At 39.8% G+C, this 15,852-nt stretch overlaps 1 protein-coding gene across 1 annotated transcript in view; it reads left to right on the forward strand.

Annotated features, from left to right (window-relative positions):
• LOC140493530 (anoctamin-9-like) overlaps window positions 1-12,872 on the forward strand; it is a 131,431-nt gene extending 118,559 nt beyond the window's left edge. Inside the window, exons 24-25 of the mRNA XM_072592070.1 lie at window positions 8,752-8,864; window positions 11,013-12,872. Of these exons, the coding sequence (XP_072448171.1) occupies window positions 8,752-8,864; window positions 11,013-11,079 (180 nt within the window). The 3' untranslated portion in view covers window positions 11,080-12,872. The remainder of the gene's footprint in view (window positions 1-8,751; window positions 8,865-11,012) is intronic.
• Window positions 12,873-15,852: the final 2,980 nt, after the last annotated feature.

Here is a 15,852-nt window from a genome sequence, read left to right on the forward strand (position 1 = left end):
TGTCTTCAGATTCTGAAAGCAATCATAAAATTGCATTTACAATTTAAGAAAGAAGAACTGGAAGGAGTCAGTTAAGTCAAAATATAAAGAGTTGAGATAGGAGTATAATTTCTCTGTTGTAACAATAAATAAGTCAAAACGTTGTTGTAATATTTGTATTACGATCTTTCAATTTTTTATATTTGGACCTATTGTTTTCTTTCTTTTGTGTAATAATGTTCCATTGCTAAAGAGCTTCTGCAACCACATGCAAATATGTCTTGTGATGAGCCACCATATAAACCAACTAACCAAAGAAAAAATCCATCAAGCCAGATTTCATGCTGGGATCAGACTTGACCCGAGGTACCATCATCTGGGATCATAACAAGTGGGGACTTTTGCGATATTGAAATGAATTTAAAAGGGATCTATGTCTTTTTAAAGAAACTGATACATAGAGTTATTGGACATAAAACAGGACTGGTGTGGTTTATTACATGGATTGTACTTGTAAACAGCTATGAATGTTACTAAGAAGTTTCTGAGAATGGAAGACACAAGAGTGGGTTATTTGAAAACAGCGACTGAAGGATTTAACAAATAAATTGAAGATAGAAAATAAAGTAGGATCTCATAATGATGAGATGTTTTAAGTAATTATCCACTATTTAGAATTAAAAGGAGGAAACCCTTAAATGGAGATGGCAGCTATAATTAACTAAGGTTCAGTTAAAAACAAAAAATAACGAGCTCAAGGAGAAAGAGAAAAAAATGAAAATTCTTGAATAGGAAGGAAAGAGTAATGGAAAGGGAGAACACAGAAAGAAAAAGATAAATTAAAATAAAGATTGCACTAGAAAGAAAGTGAAAAGGAATGGGAGATGTGTTACGGACTCGGCCAGACCACTCAAAACAGTCTTAAGCAGGCAGCCCAGTCCATAACTTTGCAATTTGTTTTGGTAAGTGTACAGTGAAAATTACCTGCAGTAAGTTAGCTAGGTTGACTACCAGGTTTTAAAACAGACAAAACTTTATTCACAAAATGACACAATGAAACACAAAGAACAGAATAAAGAACCCCTAGAGAACTTCATTATGCTGTTCCGAATATACATGACAGTCCCAATAAGCAAACCCCCTTAAAAAACAGTAAAAATGGAACAGATGCTTACAGGTTGAAGTTAGAAGGGCCGAAGGAGAGAGAGAGTTTCATAGCCTGCTTTCACACAGCTGAACTCCGAGTTCTAGACTGAACTGCTCAGCTATACAGGTCACTTCATTATACAGGTCACTTCTAAAACATGACCACGTTGGCCTGAGGTCTCATCTGTTTAGATATAAACAAAAGGCCTCTCAAAATCCTTTGTCACCTCTGTACCAAACTAGTCACCTCAGAGCTGGGAGCTGGTTTATGACCCCTCTGAAAACAAAATCAAGGACACAGTATCCTCGAGAAAAGGAACAGCTTTTAGAAAAAAGGGACGAGCTTTGTGACAGATGGAATTAAGAAAGCTTTAGATGTAGGTTTGCTCGCGAGCTGGAAGGTTCATTTTCAGACATTTCATCACCTTATTAAGTAACATCATCAGGGAGCCTCCGGAAGAAGCACTGAACTTGATTCCTGCTTTCTAGTTATACGCTTGGGTTTCTTTGGGTTGGTGACGTCATTTCCTATGGAGATGTCATTTCCAGTTCTTTTTCTCAGGAGGTGGTAAATGGGGCCAAGTCAATGTGTTTGTTGACAGAGTTCCAGTTGAAATGCCATGTTTCTCGGAATTCTTGTGCGTGTTTCTGTTTAGCTTGTCCTAGGATGGATGTGTTGTCCCAATCGAAGGGGTGTCCATCCTTATCTGTATGTAAGGATACTAGTGAGAGAGGGTCATGTTGTTTTGTGGCTAGTTGATGTTCATGTATCCTGGTGGCTAGTTTTCTTGTCCAATGTAGTGTTTGTTATAGTCCTTGCACGGTATTTTGTAAATAACATTAGTTTTGCTTGTTGTCTGTATAGGGTCTTTCAAGTTCATCAGCTGCTGTTTTAGTGTTTTGGGTGGGCTTGTGGGCTACCATGGTGCCAAGGGATCTAAGTAGTCTGGCAGTCATTTACAAGATGACTTTGATGTAGGGGAGAGTGGCTAGGGCTTCTGGATGTGTTTTGTCTACTTGTTTGTACTTGTTGCTGAGAAATTGGTGGACTGTGTTCATTGGGACCCACTCTTTTTGAATACACTGTATAGGTGATTTTCCTCTGCTCTGCGTAGCTCCTTTGTGCTGCAGTGTATGGTCCCTCATTGAAATAATGTTCTGATGCAGCTTCATTTGTGGATGTTGAGATGATTGCTTCTGTAGTTCAATATTTGGTCCGTATATGTTGTTTTCCTGTAGATGCTTGTTTAAAGTTTCCCATTAGCTTTCACTCTACTGTGACATCTAGGAATGGCAGTTTGTTGTTGTTTTCCTCCTCTTTAGTGAATTTTATGTCATTAGGGGTGTTATTGATGGTCTTGAAGGTTTCCTCTAATTTGTTTCGTTTAGTGATGACAAAGGTGTCATCCACATAGCGGACCCAAAGTTTGGGTTGGATGGTTGGCAGAGCTGTTTGTTCAAGTCTCTGCATTACTGTCTCTGCTAAGAACCCTGATATGAGAGATCCCATGGGTGTTCCATTGGTTTGTCTATAGGTTTTGTTGTTGAAGATGAATAGGGTGGTAAGGCATAGGTCCACTAGTTTGATGATACTGTCCTTGCTGATGAAGTTGGTGGTGATTGGTGTATGTGTCTTTGGGTCTTCTAATAGTGTAGGTTAATGTTGATTGATGTGAACAGGGCTGTTAACATCAAAGGAGACCATTATTTCATCCTCGTCTATCTTAGTGTCTTTGATGGTCTTCAGGAATTCTTGGATGGAGTGGATGGAATGGTGTGAGTCTTCTACTGAGTGTTTTAGTCTTTGGTGTCGCTCCTTGGCCAGTCTGTAAGTTGGTGTTCCAGGTAGCGAGATTATGGGTCTGAGGGGTCTCCTGGTTTGTGAATTTTGAGTAATCCGTAGAGACATGGTGTGTTGGATCCATCTGGTTTCATTTTTGGAAGTTGGTCTTATTTATTTCTCTAAATTTATGGAAGGTGGAATTGAAAGATATTTCGCCTCATTTTAAAAGGTAGCTGGGACAATAAAGTGGCCATCAGATATTTTGACAGTTATAGCTATAACTCTATACACCAGTTTGCTGGAAGAACAGTATGCAAATGAAGAAACTTATAGGCATTAAGTTTGTCTTTTTGATGTCCCTGAAGCATATCAATTAAAAAATTCAGTACTGTAAAAAATAAAACTAATCAGATATTCATAGATTTTGTAAGAGACAACAAAATCCTGTGGGATAAGTGGTTTCAAACGTTGCAGTTGTAACTTATTTCCAGAATGTAAGAGAAAACATGGTTGTGTAGAAATTCTGATATACTATTTCAGTAAACCTTAAAGTTTATTTAAATAAATGACATGTATCAAAGATCTGAGAAATAGGAGTTTTTACAGATGCCCATCATATCGATGACCCAGTGGTATTATCACTGGACGATTAATCCAGAGAATGTTTTGGGGACCTGGGTTCGAATCCTGCCACAGCAGATAGTAGCATTTGAATTCAATAAAAATCTGGAATTAGGAGTCCAATGATGACCATGAATCCATTGCCAATTGACGGAAATACCCACCTGATTCACTAATGTCCTTTAGGAAAGAAACTGCCATCCTGCAAGGTCTGGCTTACATGTGACTCCAGATCCACAACAATGTGCTTGATTCTTAACTGCCCTCTGGGCAATTGGGACAGGCAATAAATGCTGGCCTAGCCAGTGACACCCTCAGCCCATGAAAGAATTTTTAAAAACTCAGACACTTAAATGTGAGGAGATGGTCATATGGGAATCCTTAAGGAAACTGAAAGAACAGTAACTCGGGGGGTGGAAAATGTGCTCATTTTAGGAAGCACACAGAAAGACATTAAATAAGGAAGTGGAGAGGCTAGATCTTAAAAGTAATACACAGATCATTATGTTTTCATTGTATTAAGACTAGACATATTAAAACCAGGTGCTGCAAGGGATGGGATATCTTTTCCAATAGTGGGAATGTCTAAGCAATATTCAGAGAAGTGTGCATCAGGTAAGGAAATGAGTATTGAACGATGAGCAGTAGTTCAGGTAGAGTATGTTCTCCAGGAACTTAACAGGAAAAGAGAGATGACTCAAAACAGTCAAGGAAATCCAACCTTGCAGATTTTTGAAAGTTTTGAAAATTTTATTTCATAAGTAAAGGTATTTCAGTCTGCTCCTTATCAGACAGAAATCAATGGAGCAAGTCAATCATTGATGCTGTTTGAAGATGTAGTAGGCTTTCCTGCAGGGTTAACAAACAAAAAATAATAATTGGAGGGATACTTGGAGATTACAAATTGGTTCCATTGTACAGAGTTGAATTGAACAGTGACCTAGTGTGAGGACTAAGATTTATTATTTTTGTGAATTTTAAATTTGTGGACTGAAATGAAATAAAACAGTATTTTGGAAGGTACGTCTTCACGTTTTGGAAAACAAGTAATCTGACGCTCATAGCAAAGATCATGTTTGTATGAACAGCAATTTAAGTGGCTGCAGATGAATTGGAGCTGAGAGGTTCTGTGTACAGCTGCAGTTGAGTGGCAAGAAAAGTTGGTTGGTCCATGGACCAATGACCAGTTATGGATGGCAAAGGTTTTTTGCTTACCAACAACTATGTGTTTGGTTGTCAGGTTACTGGACAAAGACTACTGAATTGGCGTTCCAGTTTTTCCCTTTGATCCATGTCTTTTTCCCGTCTTTAAATCTGTATTTGTTTATGTATGCGTATGTTTACATGTATACTTGTAAGATGGAATTTATAGGGGAATTAGAGTTTTAATTAGTAACATCGTATGTCGACAATTTATAATTGTTTACCTGTAACTACAGTATAATTACCTGTAATAAATTTATTTCTTGTTAAGTACAGAAACCTGGTCCACACTTTCTATCAACCTAGGTTTGAAAGTCAAATAAATTGGGAAATTTTGTATACTTACCTGAAAATCTTTAACTTTTATGACAAATATGGGAATAGTGGGGCTTGTTTTCCAGCACATCACCCCAGTAAATCATGACATCTCATAAATGGAGAAGTTGTAGTTGGAGCTGTGAAACAAATTCTGATAGGAATTGACTTTTATTTTGAGGAATGACCTAACTGATCCAAAATACTGGCCTCAATGAGGATGGTGGAACAACCAGTAAATTACAAAGAAACTGGAATATTACAGGAAGAACATCCCCGTACACTATGGGGAATTTAGCATGGCCAATTCACCTAACCTGCACATTTTTGGACTGTGGGAGGAAACCGGAGCACTTGGAGGCACCCATGCAGACACGGGGAGAATGTGCAAATTCCACACAGACAATTGCTCAAGGCTGGAATTGAACCCGGATTCCAGGATTTTGACCGAACGACTGTAAAGGAATGGCGCTATCTTTCCAAGTCAGGGTGGTGAGTGGCTTGGAGGGAACTTGCAGCTTTTGGTGTTCCCAAGTACCTGCTGCCCTTTTGTCCTTTTAGATGAAAGTGTTGTGGGTTTGGAAGTTGCTAAGGATCTTTGGTGAATTTCTGCAGTGCATCTTGTACATAGTACACACTGCTGCTACTGAGTGCCGATGGTGGAGGGATTGAATGCTGTAGATGTGGTGCCAGTCACGTGGGTTGCTTTGTCCTGGATGGTGTTAAGTTTCTTGAGTGTTGTTGGAGCTGCACCCATGTAGGCAAGTGGGGAGCGTTCTATTACACTTCTGACTTGTGCCTTGTGGATAGACATTGGGGTGTCAAGGAGGTGAGTTACTCGCCACAGTATCCCTATTCTCTGACCTGCTCTTGTAGCCACTGTGTTTATGTGATGAGTCCAGTTGAGTTTCTGGTCAATGGTAACCTCAAGGATATTGACAGTGGGGTGGTGATGGTCATTGTCTGGCATTTGTGTGGCGAGAATGTTACTTGCCACTTGTCGGCCAAAGCATGGACTGCTTCAGTATCTGAGGAGCTGCGAATGGTACTGAACACTGTGCAATCATCAGCAAACATCCCCACTTCTGACCTTATGACAGAGTGAAGGTCGTTGATGAAGCAGCTGAAGATTATTGGGCCGAGGACACTACCCTAAGGGACACTTGCAGAGATGTCCTGGAGCTGAGATGACTGACCCTCCACAACCACAACCATCTTTATTTGTGCCAGCAGAGTGTTTGCCCCGATACTCATTGATTCTATTTTTGCCAGGGCTCCTTGATGTCATACTTGGTCGAATGCAGCTTTGATGTCAAGGGCTGTCACTCACCTCACCTCTGGAATTCAGCTCTTTTGTCCATGTTTGAACCAAAGCTGTAATGAGATCAGGAGCTGAGTGACCCTGGCAAAACCCAGGGTGGGCGTCACTAAGCAGGTTGTTGCTGAGCAGGTGCTGCTTGATAGTATTGTTGATGACCCCTTTACTGATAACGGAGAGTAGACTGATTGGGTGGTAATTGGCCAGGTTGGATTTGTCCTTCTCTTTGTGTATAGGACATACCTGGGCAATTTTCCATATTGTCAGATAGATGCCAGTGTTCTAACTTTAGTGGAAGAGCTTGGCTGGGGAGCAGCAAGTTCTGGAGCAAACGTCTTCAGTACTATTGCTGGAATGATATCAGGGCCCATTGCCTTTGCAGTATCCAGTGCCTCCAGCCATTTCTTGATATCACATGGAGTGGACTGAATTAGCTGGAGACTGGTATCTGTGATGCTGGGGACCACTCGAGGAGCCCCAGGTGGATCATCCCTTTGGGACTTCTGACTGAAGATTGTTGTGAATGCATCAACCTTATCTTTTGAACTGATGTGCTGGGCTCCTCCATCATTGAGGATGGGAATATTTGTGGAACTTCCTCCTCCAGTGAGTTGTTTAATTGTCCACCACCATTCATAACTGGATATGGAAGGACTGCAGAGCTTGGATCTGATCCATTGGTTTTGGGATTGCTTAACTCAGTCTATCACTTGCTGCTTATGCTGTTTGACATGCAAGTAGTCCTGTTTGGTAGCTTCACCAGGTTGACACCTCATTATTAGGTATACCTGATGCTGCTCCTGGCATGCCTTCCTACATTGTCCATTGAACGAGGGTTGTTCCCCTGGCTTGATGGTAATGGTTGAGTGGGGGATATGCCAGGCCATGAGGTTACAGATTGTGCTGAATTACAGTTCTGCTGCTGTCAATGGCCCACAGCACCTCATGGATGCCCAATCTTAAACTTCTAGATTGGTTTGAAGTTAGCATGGTGATAGTGCCACACAACATGATGGAGGTTATTCTCAATGTGAAGGTATGACTTTGTCTCCACCAGGACAGTGTGGTGGTCACTTTCACCTATGCTGGCATAGACAGATGCTTCTGCAGTCAGCATATTAGTAAGAATGAGGTCAAGTATGTTTTTTCCTCTTGCTGGTTTCTTCACCACCTGCTGCAGACCCAGTCTAGCAGTTATATCCTTTTGGACCAGTACGATCAGTAATGCTGCTGCCGAGCCACTCTTGGTGGTTGACATTGAAATCCACCACCCAGAGTACATTTTGCACCCTTGCCACTCTCAGTGCTTCTTCCAAGTATTGTTCAACATGGAGGAGTACTGATTCATCAGCCAAAGGAGAATGGTGTGTGGTAACCAGTAAGAGATTTCCTTGAGACTTCATGGGGTCCAGAGTCGATGTCAAGGACTCCCAGGGCAACTCCCTCCCAACTTTATACCACTGTGTCGCCACCTCTGCTGGGTCTGTCCTGCCAGTTGGACAGGAAATATATGCAGGGATGGTAATGGTGGTGTCTGGGGTGTTATCTGTAAGGTATGATTCTGTGAGAATTACTATGTTAGGTTATTGCTTGACTAGTCTGTGAGACAGCTCTCTCAATTTTGCACTAGACCCCAGATATTGGTAAGGAGGACTTTGCATGGTCGACAGGACAGTTTGAGTTTTTGCCGTTGTGTTTTCCACTTCCAAGATCGATGCCAGGTGGCCTATTTGGTTTCATTTCTTTGTTGTGACTTGCTAGCGATTGATACAACGGAGTGGCTTGCTAGGCCATTTCAGAGGGCGGTTGAGAGTCAACCACATTGCTGTGGCTCAGAAGTCACAGGTAGGCCAGACCACATAAGGATGGCAGATTTCCTTCCCCAAAGGGGGATTAGTAACTGACAAAGGGTCAGTTAGACTCGAAATGTCACCTCTTTTTTCTCCTTACAGCTGCTGCCAGACCTGCTGAGATTTTCCAGCATTTTCTCTCTGGGTTTTTCCAACAATTGGCAAGGGTTTCATGGTCATCAATCAACTCTTAATTTCAGACTTTTTAAAATTGAATTCAAAGTCCACCATTTGCCGTAGCATGATTCGAACTCAGGTCCTCAGAATATTATTCTGGGTTTCTGGATTAATAGTTGAGCGATAAGACCAGCAGGCCATAGCCTCCCCAGGTATTTGGAAAACTCAGGCTAAAATATGATTATCTTTTGACCGACCAGGATTATATAAAGATGTAGTTTAAATTGTCAAAACTACCATTGCTTTGCTCAAGCTGAATACATTTTGACAGCTTGAGTATTGGATATTATAAAATTATTGACATGAGACAGATTGCTGTACAAGTGTTGTATCAAACAATTGTTTCATTTCTATTTCAGAACATTGTTATTTGCATCAAGTACATTGTAGCTTGGTTTGTGCCTGATACACCAACTTCAGTGAGAAACCACAACCTACAGAAAACATTTATGCGACTACAGAAAGAACTGGAGTAAGTTTGTGCTATGCTGACCTTAAACATCCCTGAACCCCATATAAATGGCTGTTTTGGTATATCTAAGTTTTTTAATATTATATAACTAAACTGTGTGCACATGTCTTCATGTGATACCAGAGTTGGTGCAATGTAAACAACTGACTGAAACAGCACGGTCAGTATGAAAGAAGAGAATGATGAAATACATGCAGTACAATATGACCGAGGGGTAAATTGCAGTTTTTGGTGAAAAATTGGTCCTAATGTTATATATTCCTTACTAGCCATCACAGGTCAGCATTATAAATGAATAATATTGTTACAGTGTGAATAAACTAAAATACTGCAAATAGTTTAAAGTAATGCACACTAAAAGTACTGAGCAGATGATTCTTGCTGTTGGCTTCATGGTTCTGAAGTGTCTACAAGTCACTAAATATTTTCAGCACCAACTATAAAACATTAATTTCACTCAGTAGAATCACTTGACTTCAAAGATCTTGAACAACTACCATCACATTTGTGGTTGTCTTGAGCCTTAAGTGACACTTAGTAAGGGAGGAATGATATATACCTGTACATTAGAACAATACTGTCGAAGAAACAACAATGGATAGGGACAAATAATGGTGACAGAAAAGCTACATACATTGATTTATTTAATTTGTGTAATATAGTTTAAACGGGACCTTTGTATTTGTGCCCTGTTTCAAGGCTGTCCCCACAAGGGGAAAATTCCTCTAAATTCCTCTAAGGATGGTATTTATTTCACAAAGATTGAAACCTCAAATAAGTTCAAAACTGTCCAACCTTTCATAAGACAGTAACAGTCTTGAAACACAAGTGACAAGTGATGACTATCTCCACTAATAGAGAATCTAATCATCGCCTCTTAACATTCAGTGATATTACCATGAATGAATAATCCTGTCAATGATATCCCCAGAATGTTGACAAAAAATTGCATTGGACTAAGTCATATAAATAAGGATCTACAAGAGTAGGCCAGGTGCTAGAAATCCTGCAGGGACTAACTCACCTCTGTACTCCTAAAAGCCTGTCTACCACCTACATGGGACAAATCAGAAGTGTGATGATACTCCCCACTTGTCTGGATGAATGTAGCTCTAACTAAACTTGAGAAGGCCGAGTGCAAAACAGCCCGCTTGACTGGTATCACATTAACTCCCTCCATCACCGATGCTTAGTAGCAGCAGTGTGTATGATCTACAAATTATACTTCAAAAATTCACCACAGTCCTTGGACAGCATCCTCTAAACCCACTACCATCTAGAAGGACAAGGGCAGCATATACAGTCAACAGCTGCAAGTTCATTCACATCCTGAATTGGAAATATACTACTGATCCTTCAGTTTGGCAGAATCAAAATCTTCGATTCACTCCCTAATGACATTGTCTACCTACAGGAAATAAACTACAGTAGTTTGAGAAGGCAATTCACCCCCTTGAGCAATTCAGGTTAAAATATAGAAGGAGGAGGAGGGCATTCAACCCTTTAAACCTGCTCTGCCATTCTTTATGATCATGGCTAATCATCCAACTCAGTATCTTGTTCCCATTTTCTCCCATATCCTTTGATCCCTTTAGCTGTAAAAAAAGACAGATCTAATGGACTCACCATACTTTGGTTGAAGAAATTTCTCCTCACCTCAGCCCTAAATAAATGTTACCATTTATTATGGTGGGATTCAAATCCATGTCCCCAGATGTTAATCTGGGGCTCTGCCTTAATAGTTCAGTAACATTACCACTATATCATCTCCTCCCTAATAGGCAATAAATGCTGGCCCAACCAACTATTCCAATGCAATAAATGAATAATTATGAAAAACATCCGTTCACCTCAAGAATTAGTAGACTGAACCTTACGCATGTTTCTTTGGCACTGGAAAATAACATCATTTTCCAAAATGAGTAGTTAACCAGGATCAGTCGGAGAAGGTGTAAATAGTGGCTCATGCAGTGTTAGGTAATGTAATGACAGCCGCAAGTGAGACTGGAGTTTGGTCAGTATAACCACATTCTTGGCATGATGCTTGTGCTCTGTAACTATAGTGTAACTGGTATTGCTGGAAGAATTTAAAACATTTATCATAACTGTCTAAAATTTCTGAAGTTATTGATATGAATTTTTTTTCAGGTTGTCAAGAGAAATCCCTAGTTACTCAAATACTAATGCGTGGAAATATCAATCAACAGATGTTTGAAGCTTTAGACATATGCTGCCAATGAGATGTTAATGGTTGACTGAGAACTGCTTTGATAATATATTGATTTAGATTATGGCAGTTATCTGAAGAGAAGATTTTTGAAGGAACAGGAAATCACTGATTATTCAACTGAATCTTTCCATTTAAAGGATGTTTATATTTTCATTGAAATTGAATTGGTGCTAAAAGCACCTTTTTTTTAACATCTCATGCAAATCAATAATCATTTGTTATATTGCTTCATTGTCATGTTTATTGACTAAATGTGTCCCAGAATGATATTAGCAATACCTCAGAAGAACAGACTTTGAAATTTAACTCTTCATGAATGACAATCCTAGATGATTGTATTACATGGCAATATTTAAAAATGTATTTATATACTCTACAACAAACTAGAAATTCTTAACGCCTTCAGTCCCTAACCAGGAGAATCTCATAACTATGAGCTTCACAGTTTGGATGATTTTCTTTTCACTGGGATATAAACTTCCAGGGGATCTATGTCGAGTAAATCAAACATTGTTATGTTTTTCACTTAACCTCTTCTCGAAGTGAAGCTGACTTTAGGTTTGGAAGTGTAGTTTCAAAGAGATCTTTCCTATTCATATTCTAACCAAAAGTATATACACAACACATAACAATTTATTTTAGCTTGCCAGCAAAAGATTGCATTCTTTTTTCCTAGATGATAGGTGATATTAGATAATCTGGTATTTTAAAGTTATTTTGTTTTTATTCACAGTTTGACCCAGATTTCAAATTGGAAATTTAGATGTGGTGATGCCAATTGGCACCTAATACACTATAATGAAAAAGCTCTGGTTATTAATAGAACCAATGTTCCTTCTATGCTACTTCCACCTATGGAAGCCAAGGTCACACATGGACCTCAAAAGTCCATACAGTAAAAGAAATTGCATAGAATTGTTGAATGTAGATATTGAGAAACTGTTCCCAGGTGAACAATCAAAAGGTAGAGATAAATGACAAAAGGACCATGGAGATGTGAGGAAAATATTTTTATGCATTGCATGGTTAGAATCTGAAATGCCCTGCTTAAGAATGTGGTGGAACCATATCCATATGTAACTTCCAAAAAGAGAATTGGATATTTATCTAAAAGAGAAAAAAAATTCCAGAGCTACGAGGTAAAGCTGGGGGAGTAAGACTGACAAGTTGCTCCTGCAGAGTTGGCACCGACGTGATGACAAAATGACCTCCTTTTCAGCAACAACCATTTAATGGTTCTTCTAACGTTTGTTGCTGAGATAGAAAACCATTGACCAGATTTTGTAATTGTGAAATAAGAGATATACAAGTAAGTACAACGGTCTTTCCGCAAAGACCGTTCCCTCCGTGACTACCTGGTCAGGTCCACACCCCCCTACGACCCACCCTCCCATTCTGGCACTTTCCCCTGCCACCGCAGAAACTGTAAAACCTGTGCCCACACCTCCTCCCTCACCTCTATCCAAGGCCCTAAAGGAGCCTACCACATCCATCAAAGTTTCACCTGCACATCCACCAATATCATTTATTGTATCCGTTGCTCCCGATGTGGTCTCCTCTACATTGGGGAGACTGGGCACCTCCTAGCAGAGCGCTTTAGGGAACATCTCCGAGACACCCGCACCAATCAACCAAACCGCCCCTTGGCCCAACATTTCAACTCCCCCTCCCACTCTGCCGAGGACATGGAGGTCCTGGGCCTCCTTCACCGCCGCTCCCTCACCACCAGACGCCTGGAGGAAGAACGCCTCATCTTCCGCCTCGGAACACTTCAACCCCAGGGCATCAATGTGGACTTCAACAGCTTCCTCATTTCCCCTTCCCCCACCTCATCCTAGTTTCAAACTTCCAGCTCAGTTACTGTCTCCTTGACTTGTCCGACCTGCCTATCTTCTTTTCCACCTATCCACTCCACCCTCTCCTCCTTGACCTATCACCTTCATCTCCTCCCCCACTCACCCATTGTACTCTATGCTACTCTCTCCCCACCCCCACCCTCCTCTAGCTTATCTCTCCATGCTTCAGGCTCACTGCCTTTATTCCTGATGAAGGGCTTTTGCCCGAAACGTTGATTTCGCTGCTCGTTGGATGCTGCCTGAACTGCTGTGCTCTTCCAGCACCACTAATCCAGTATTTGATTTTCAGCATCTGCAGTCATTGTTTTTACCTTGTGGTAGAATACTGTCCACCTGCCAAGGTGCCTGCAGCTCAACAAGATGCTCAACAGTATACAAAACAAAGCACCTTGACTGGCACTCATCTATCACATTCAGCATTCTCTTCCTCGATCATTGATGTGCACTGGAAGAAGTTTGCACCAATCTAAAAGATGGCATTACAGCAACTCAGCAAGATGCCTTCAACAAACTTTTCAAACCAAGTAGGATAAGGGTGATTGAGGCATGGGAACATCACCACCTGCATGTTCCCCCTCAAGTCATGCAGCATATTGCCACTCTTCAACTGTCCTTGGATTAAAATCCAGAAACTTCCTTCGTAACAGCACTGTGGATATGCCTTCAGGACCTGAACTGCAGTGCTTCAAGAACATGGGCCTCCACCATCTTTTCAAAGGCACTTATAGATGAGCAATAAATGCTAGCCTAATCAGCAATGCCTATATCACTTGAAGGAATAAATGAAAGAAAATTTTAAATCTCAACCATGCTATACTATTTGCCTGTATGCAACAGGGGGAGGAGTGTGGTAATGAATTATTTTCCAACACCTCATTGGTGACAGATATCTATCAGGTATTTCCAGTAGAAAATCAAGCACAATTTCTTTGGCTGTCAATTGCATCTGAAAATTTTAGTATGTGCTGTTGCTGTACAAAGTTTCCTACTGGTTGTGTAAACTTGAAAAATACTCCCAGAATGTCTCCTTCAATTTCTGGCAAAGATTTTAAACTCTGTTCTACACTAGCTGAGCTGTTAAAACATGCAGACAGTTATAATTGATGCTTAAGATACCTGTATAATAAAAATGACATTGCTACTTCACATTTGTCTCTGGTTCTCATTGTTTTCCTTTACCCTAATATCACCCTTCCCGTTTTCTTGATACTGTTTAGTCCTGACGTATGCTTCAAGTCCCACATCATACAATGTACTGCGATTGTCTACTTTCATCTCCATAAAATTGTCCTACCCCAATGCGACAGAATCATTCACCTTTGTGTTGCCTACAAAAACATCTCTGACATCCTTCATGAACTCCTCCTGAAGTTCAATCTACACAGAGTGTACCTTGTTAAACATCTAGAAAACTGCAATCAGCTCTGGTCATAAAATATTAGGAAGGCTGTGAAGATTCATGAGAGGATGCAGTGGAGCTTTATGAGAATGGTTCCAGAAATGAGGAATTTTAATAAAGAGTAGGTTGGAAAAGCTAGTATTATCCTTTCTGGAGCAAAATGATACTCTGAGATTTGATAGAAGTATACAATATTACAACTGGTTAGATTCAGATGTAAAAGGGCATTTGGAAAATCATTGGGAGCCAACTGCCATCTGTCAAGTGATAACAACTTTCAACTCTCAGAGAAAGCACCGTCTAACTTCTAAAGGTACCAAGGTACTCTTAGCTAATTTTTCAGACAGCAGAATTCACAAAGAGAACATTCTGACACAAGAATTCGAAGGAGGAGGTGTTTCTCAAAGAAGATCGGGGACAGGATGAGGAGCATTCCGGAAGATGTATCCTTGCTGAAATTTTGAGAGACTAATTCTATTGTTTTTGTGTATACGTGGGACTTGTATTTTGTTGGAACAGCATAACATTAGGATTTTGTTTTATTAGAGAATAGTTAGTAGATAGAGTGAAGTTGTTCAGTTTGTTAGTGATTCTGTTAATTTGTTCACTGTTGGAATTAGATAAATACATTGTTTCTTGTTGTTATAGATTGAGTGAAAGGATTTCATTTAATTTAACCATTCCTTTATAACAGATTTGACGGGTAAGAGGTAGGTTATACCACTTGGCACACTTTTTTTAACATATTATAAAATGAGGCAAGCCTCTTTGGGTGTTTCAGTTTTGGTTATTAGAAGAGGAAGTCGACCTTCGCTTTATAACAGCAATATTACTTTATCCAATTATACTCTTCCATACCAATACTCCCACAAATATAGTTTGTAATGGGAAATCTAATGTTTAGAAAAGTAGATTTGATTTGGAATTGTACAGGAAATTCTTAATTTAACAATAGTGAAAATAATATTCATTTTTGTTTAGGTATTTCTTAGTTTGATGTTCAAAGTTGTTTTAAGAAGCTCACATGATTATTTTTAAATTTTTAAAAAAGTGAAGTTCATTGTCCACATATTAATAACCAGTTGACTAAGTGGATCCTTACTGTGAAATAAAATGCTTATGAAGTTACTACATCAGCTGGAAACCTTTGCATTAACTAATATTTCACATACCCTGGTAATAATCTTGTGGCATGTCTGATTGTCCTAGAATATGAACATTATTACAACAGCAAAATTATAGCCTTTTGAGCAACTGAAAAGAATGATTTGCTTGTTTCTAAGTACAGAGTGCTAAGCCTGGTCAAATTGTTCCAGGTACAGAAGGAAGTAGAAACAAAAAACTACAGATGCTGGAATCCAAAGTAGACAAACAGGAGGCTGGAATCTCCTCCTTTACCTCCTTCGATATCCTAGGATAGATCGCATCAGGCTTCGGAAATTATTTACCTTAATGTTTTTCAAGACACCCAACAACAGATATGATGCAGAGCTGGGCTGAGGA

This window comes from Chiloscyllium punctatum, chromosome 22, assembly GCF_047496795.1.
Source record: "Chiloscyllium punctatum isolate Juve2018m chromosome 22, sChiPun1.3, whole genome shotgun sequence".
Taxonomy (NCBI): Eukaryota; Metazoa; Chordata; class Chondrichthyes; order Orectolobiformes; family Hemiscylliidae; genus Chiloscyllium; species Chiloscyllium punctatum.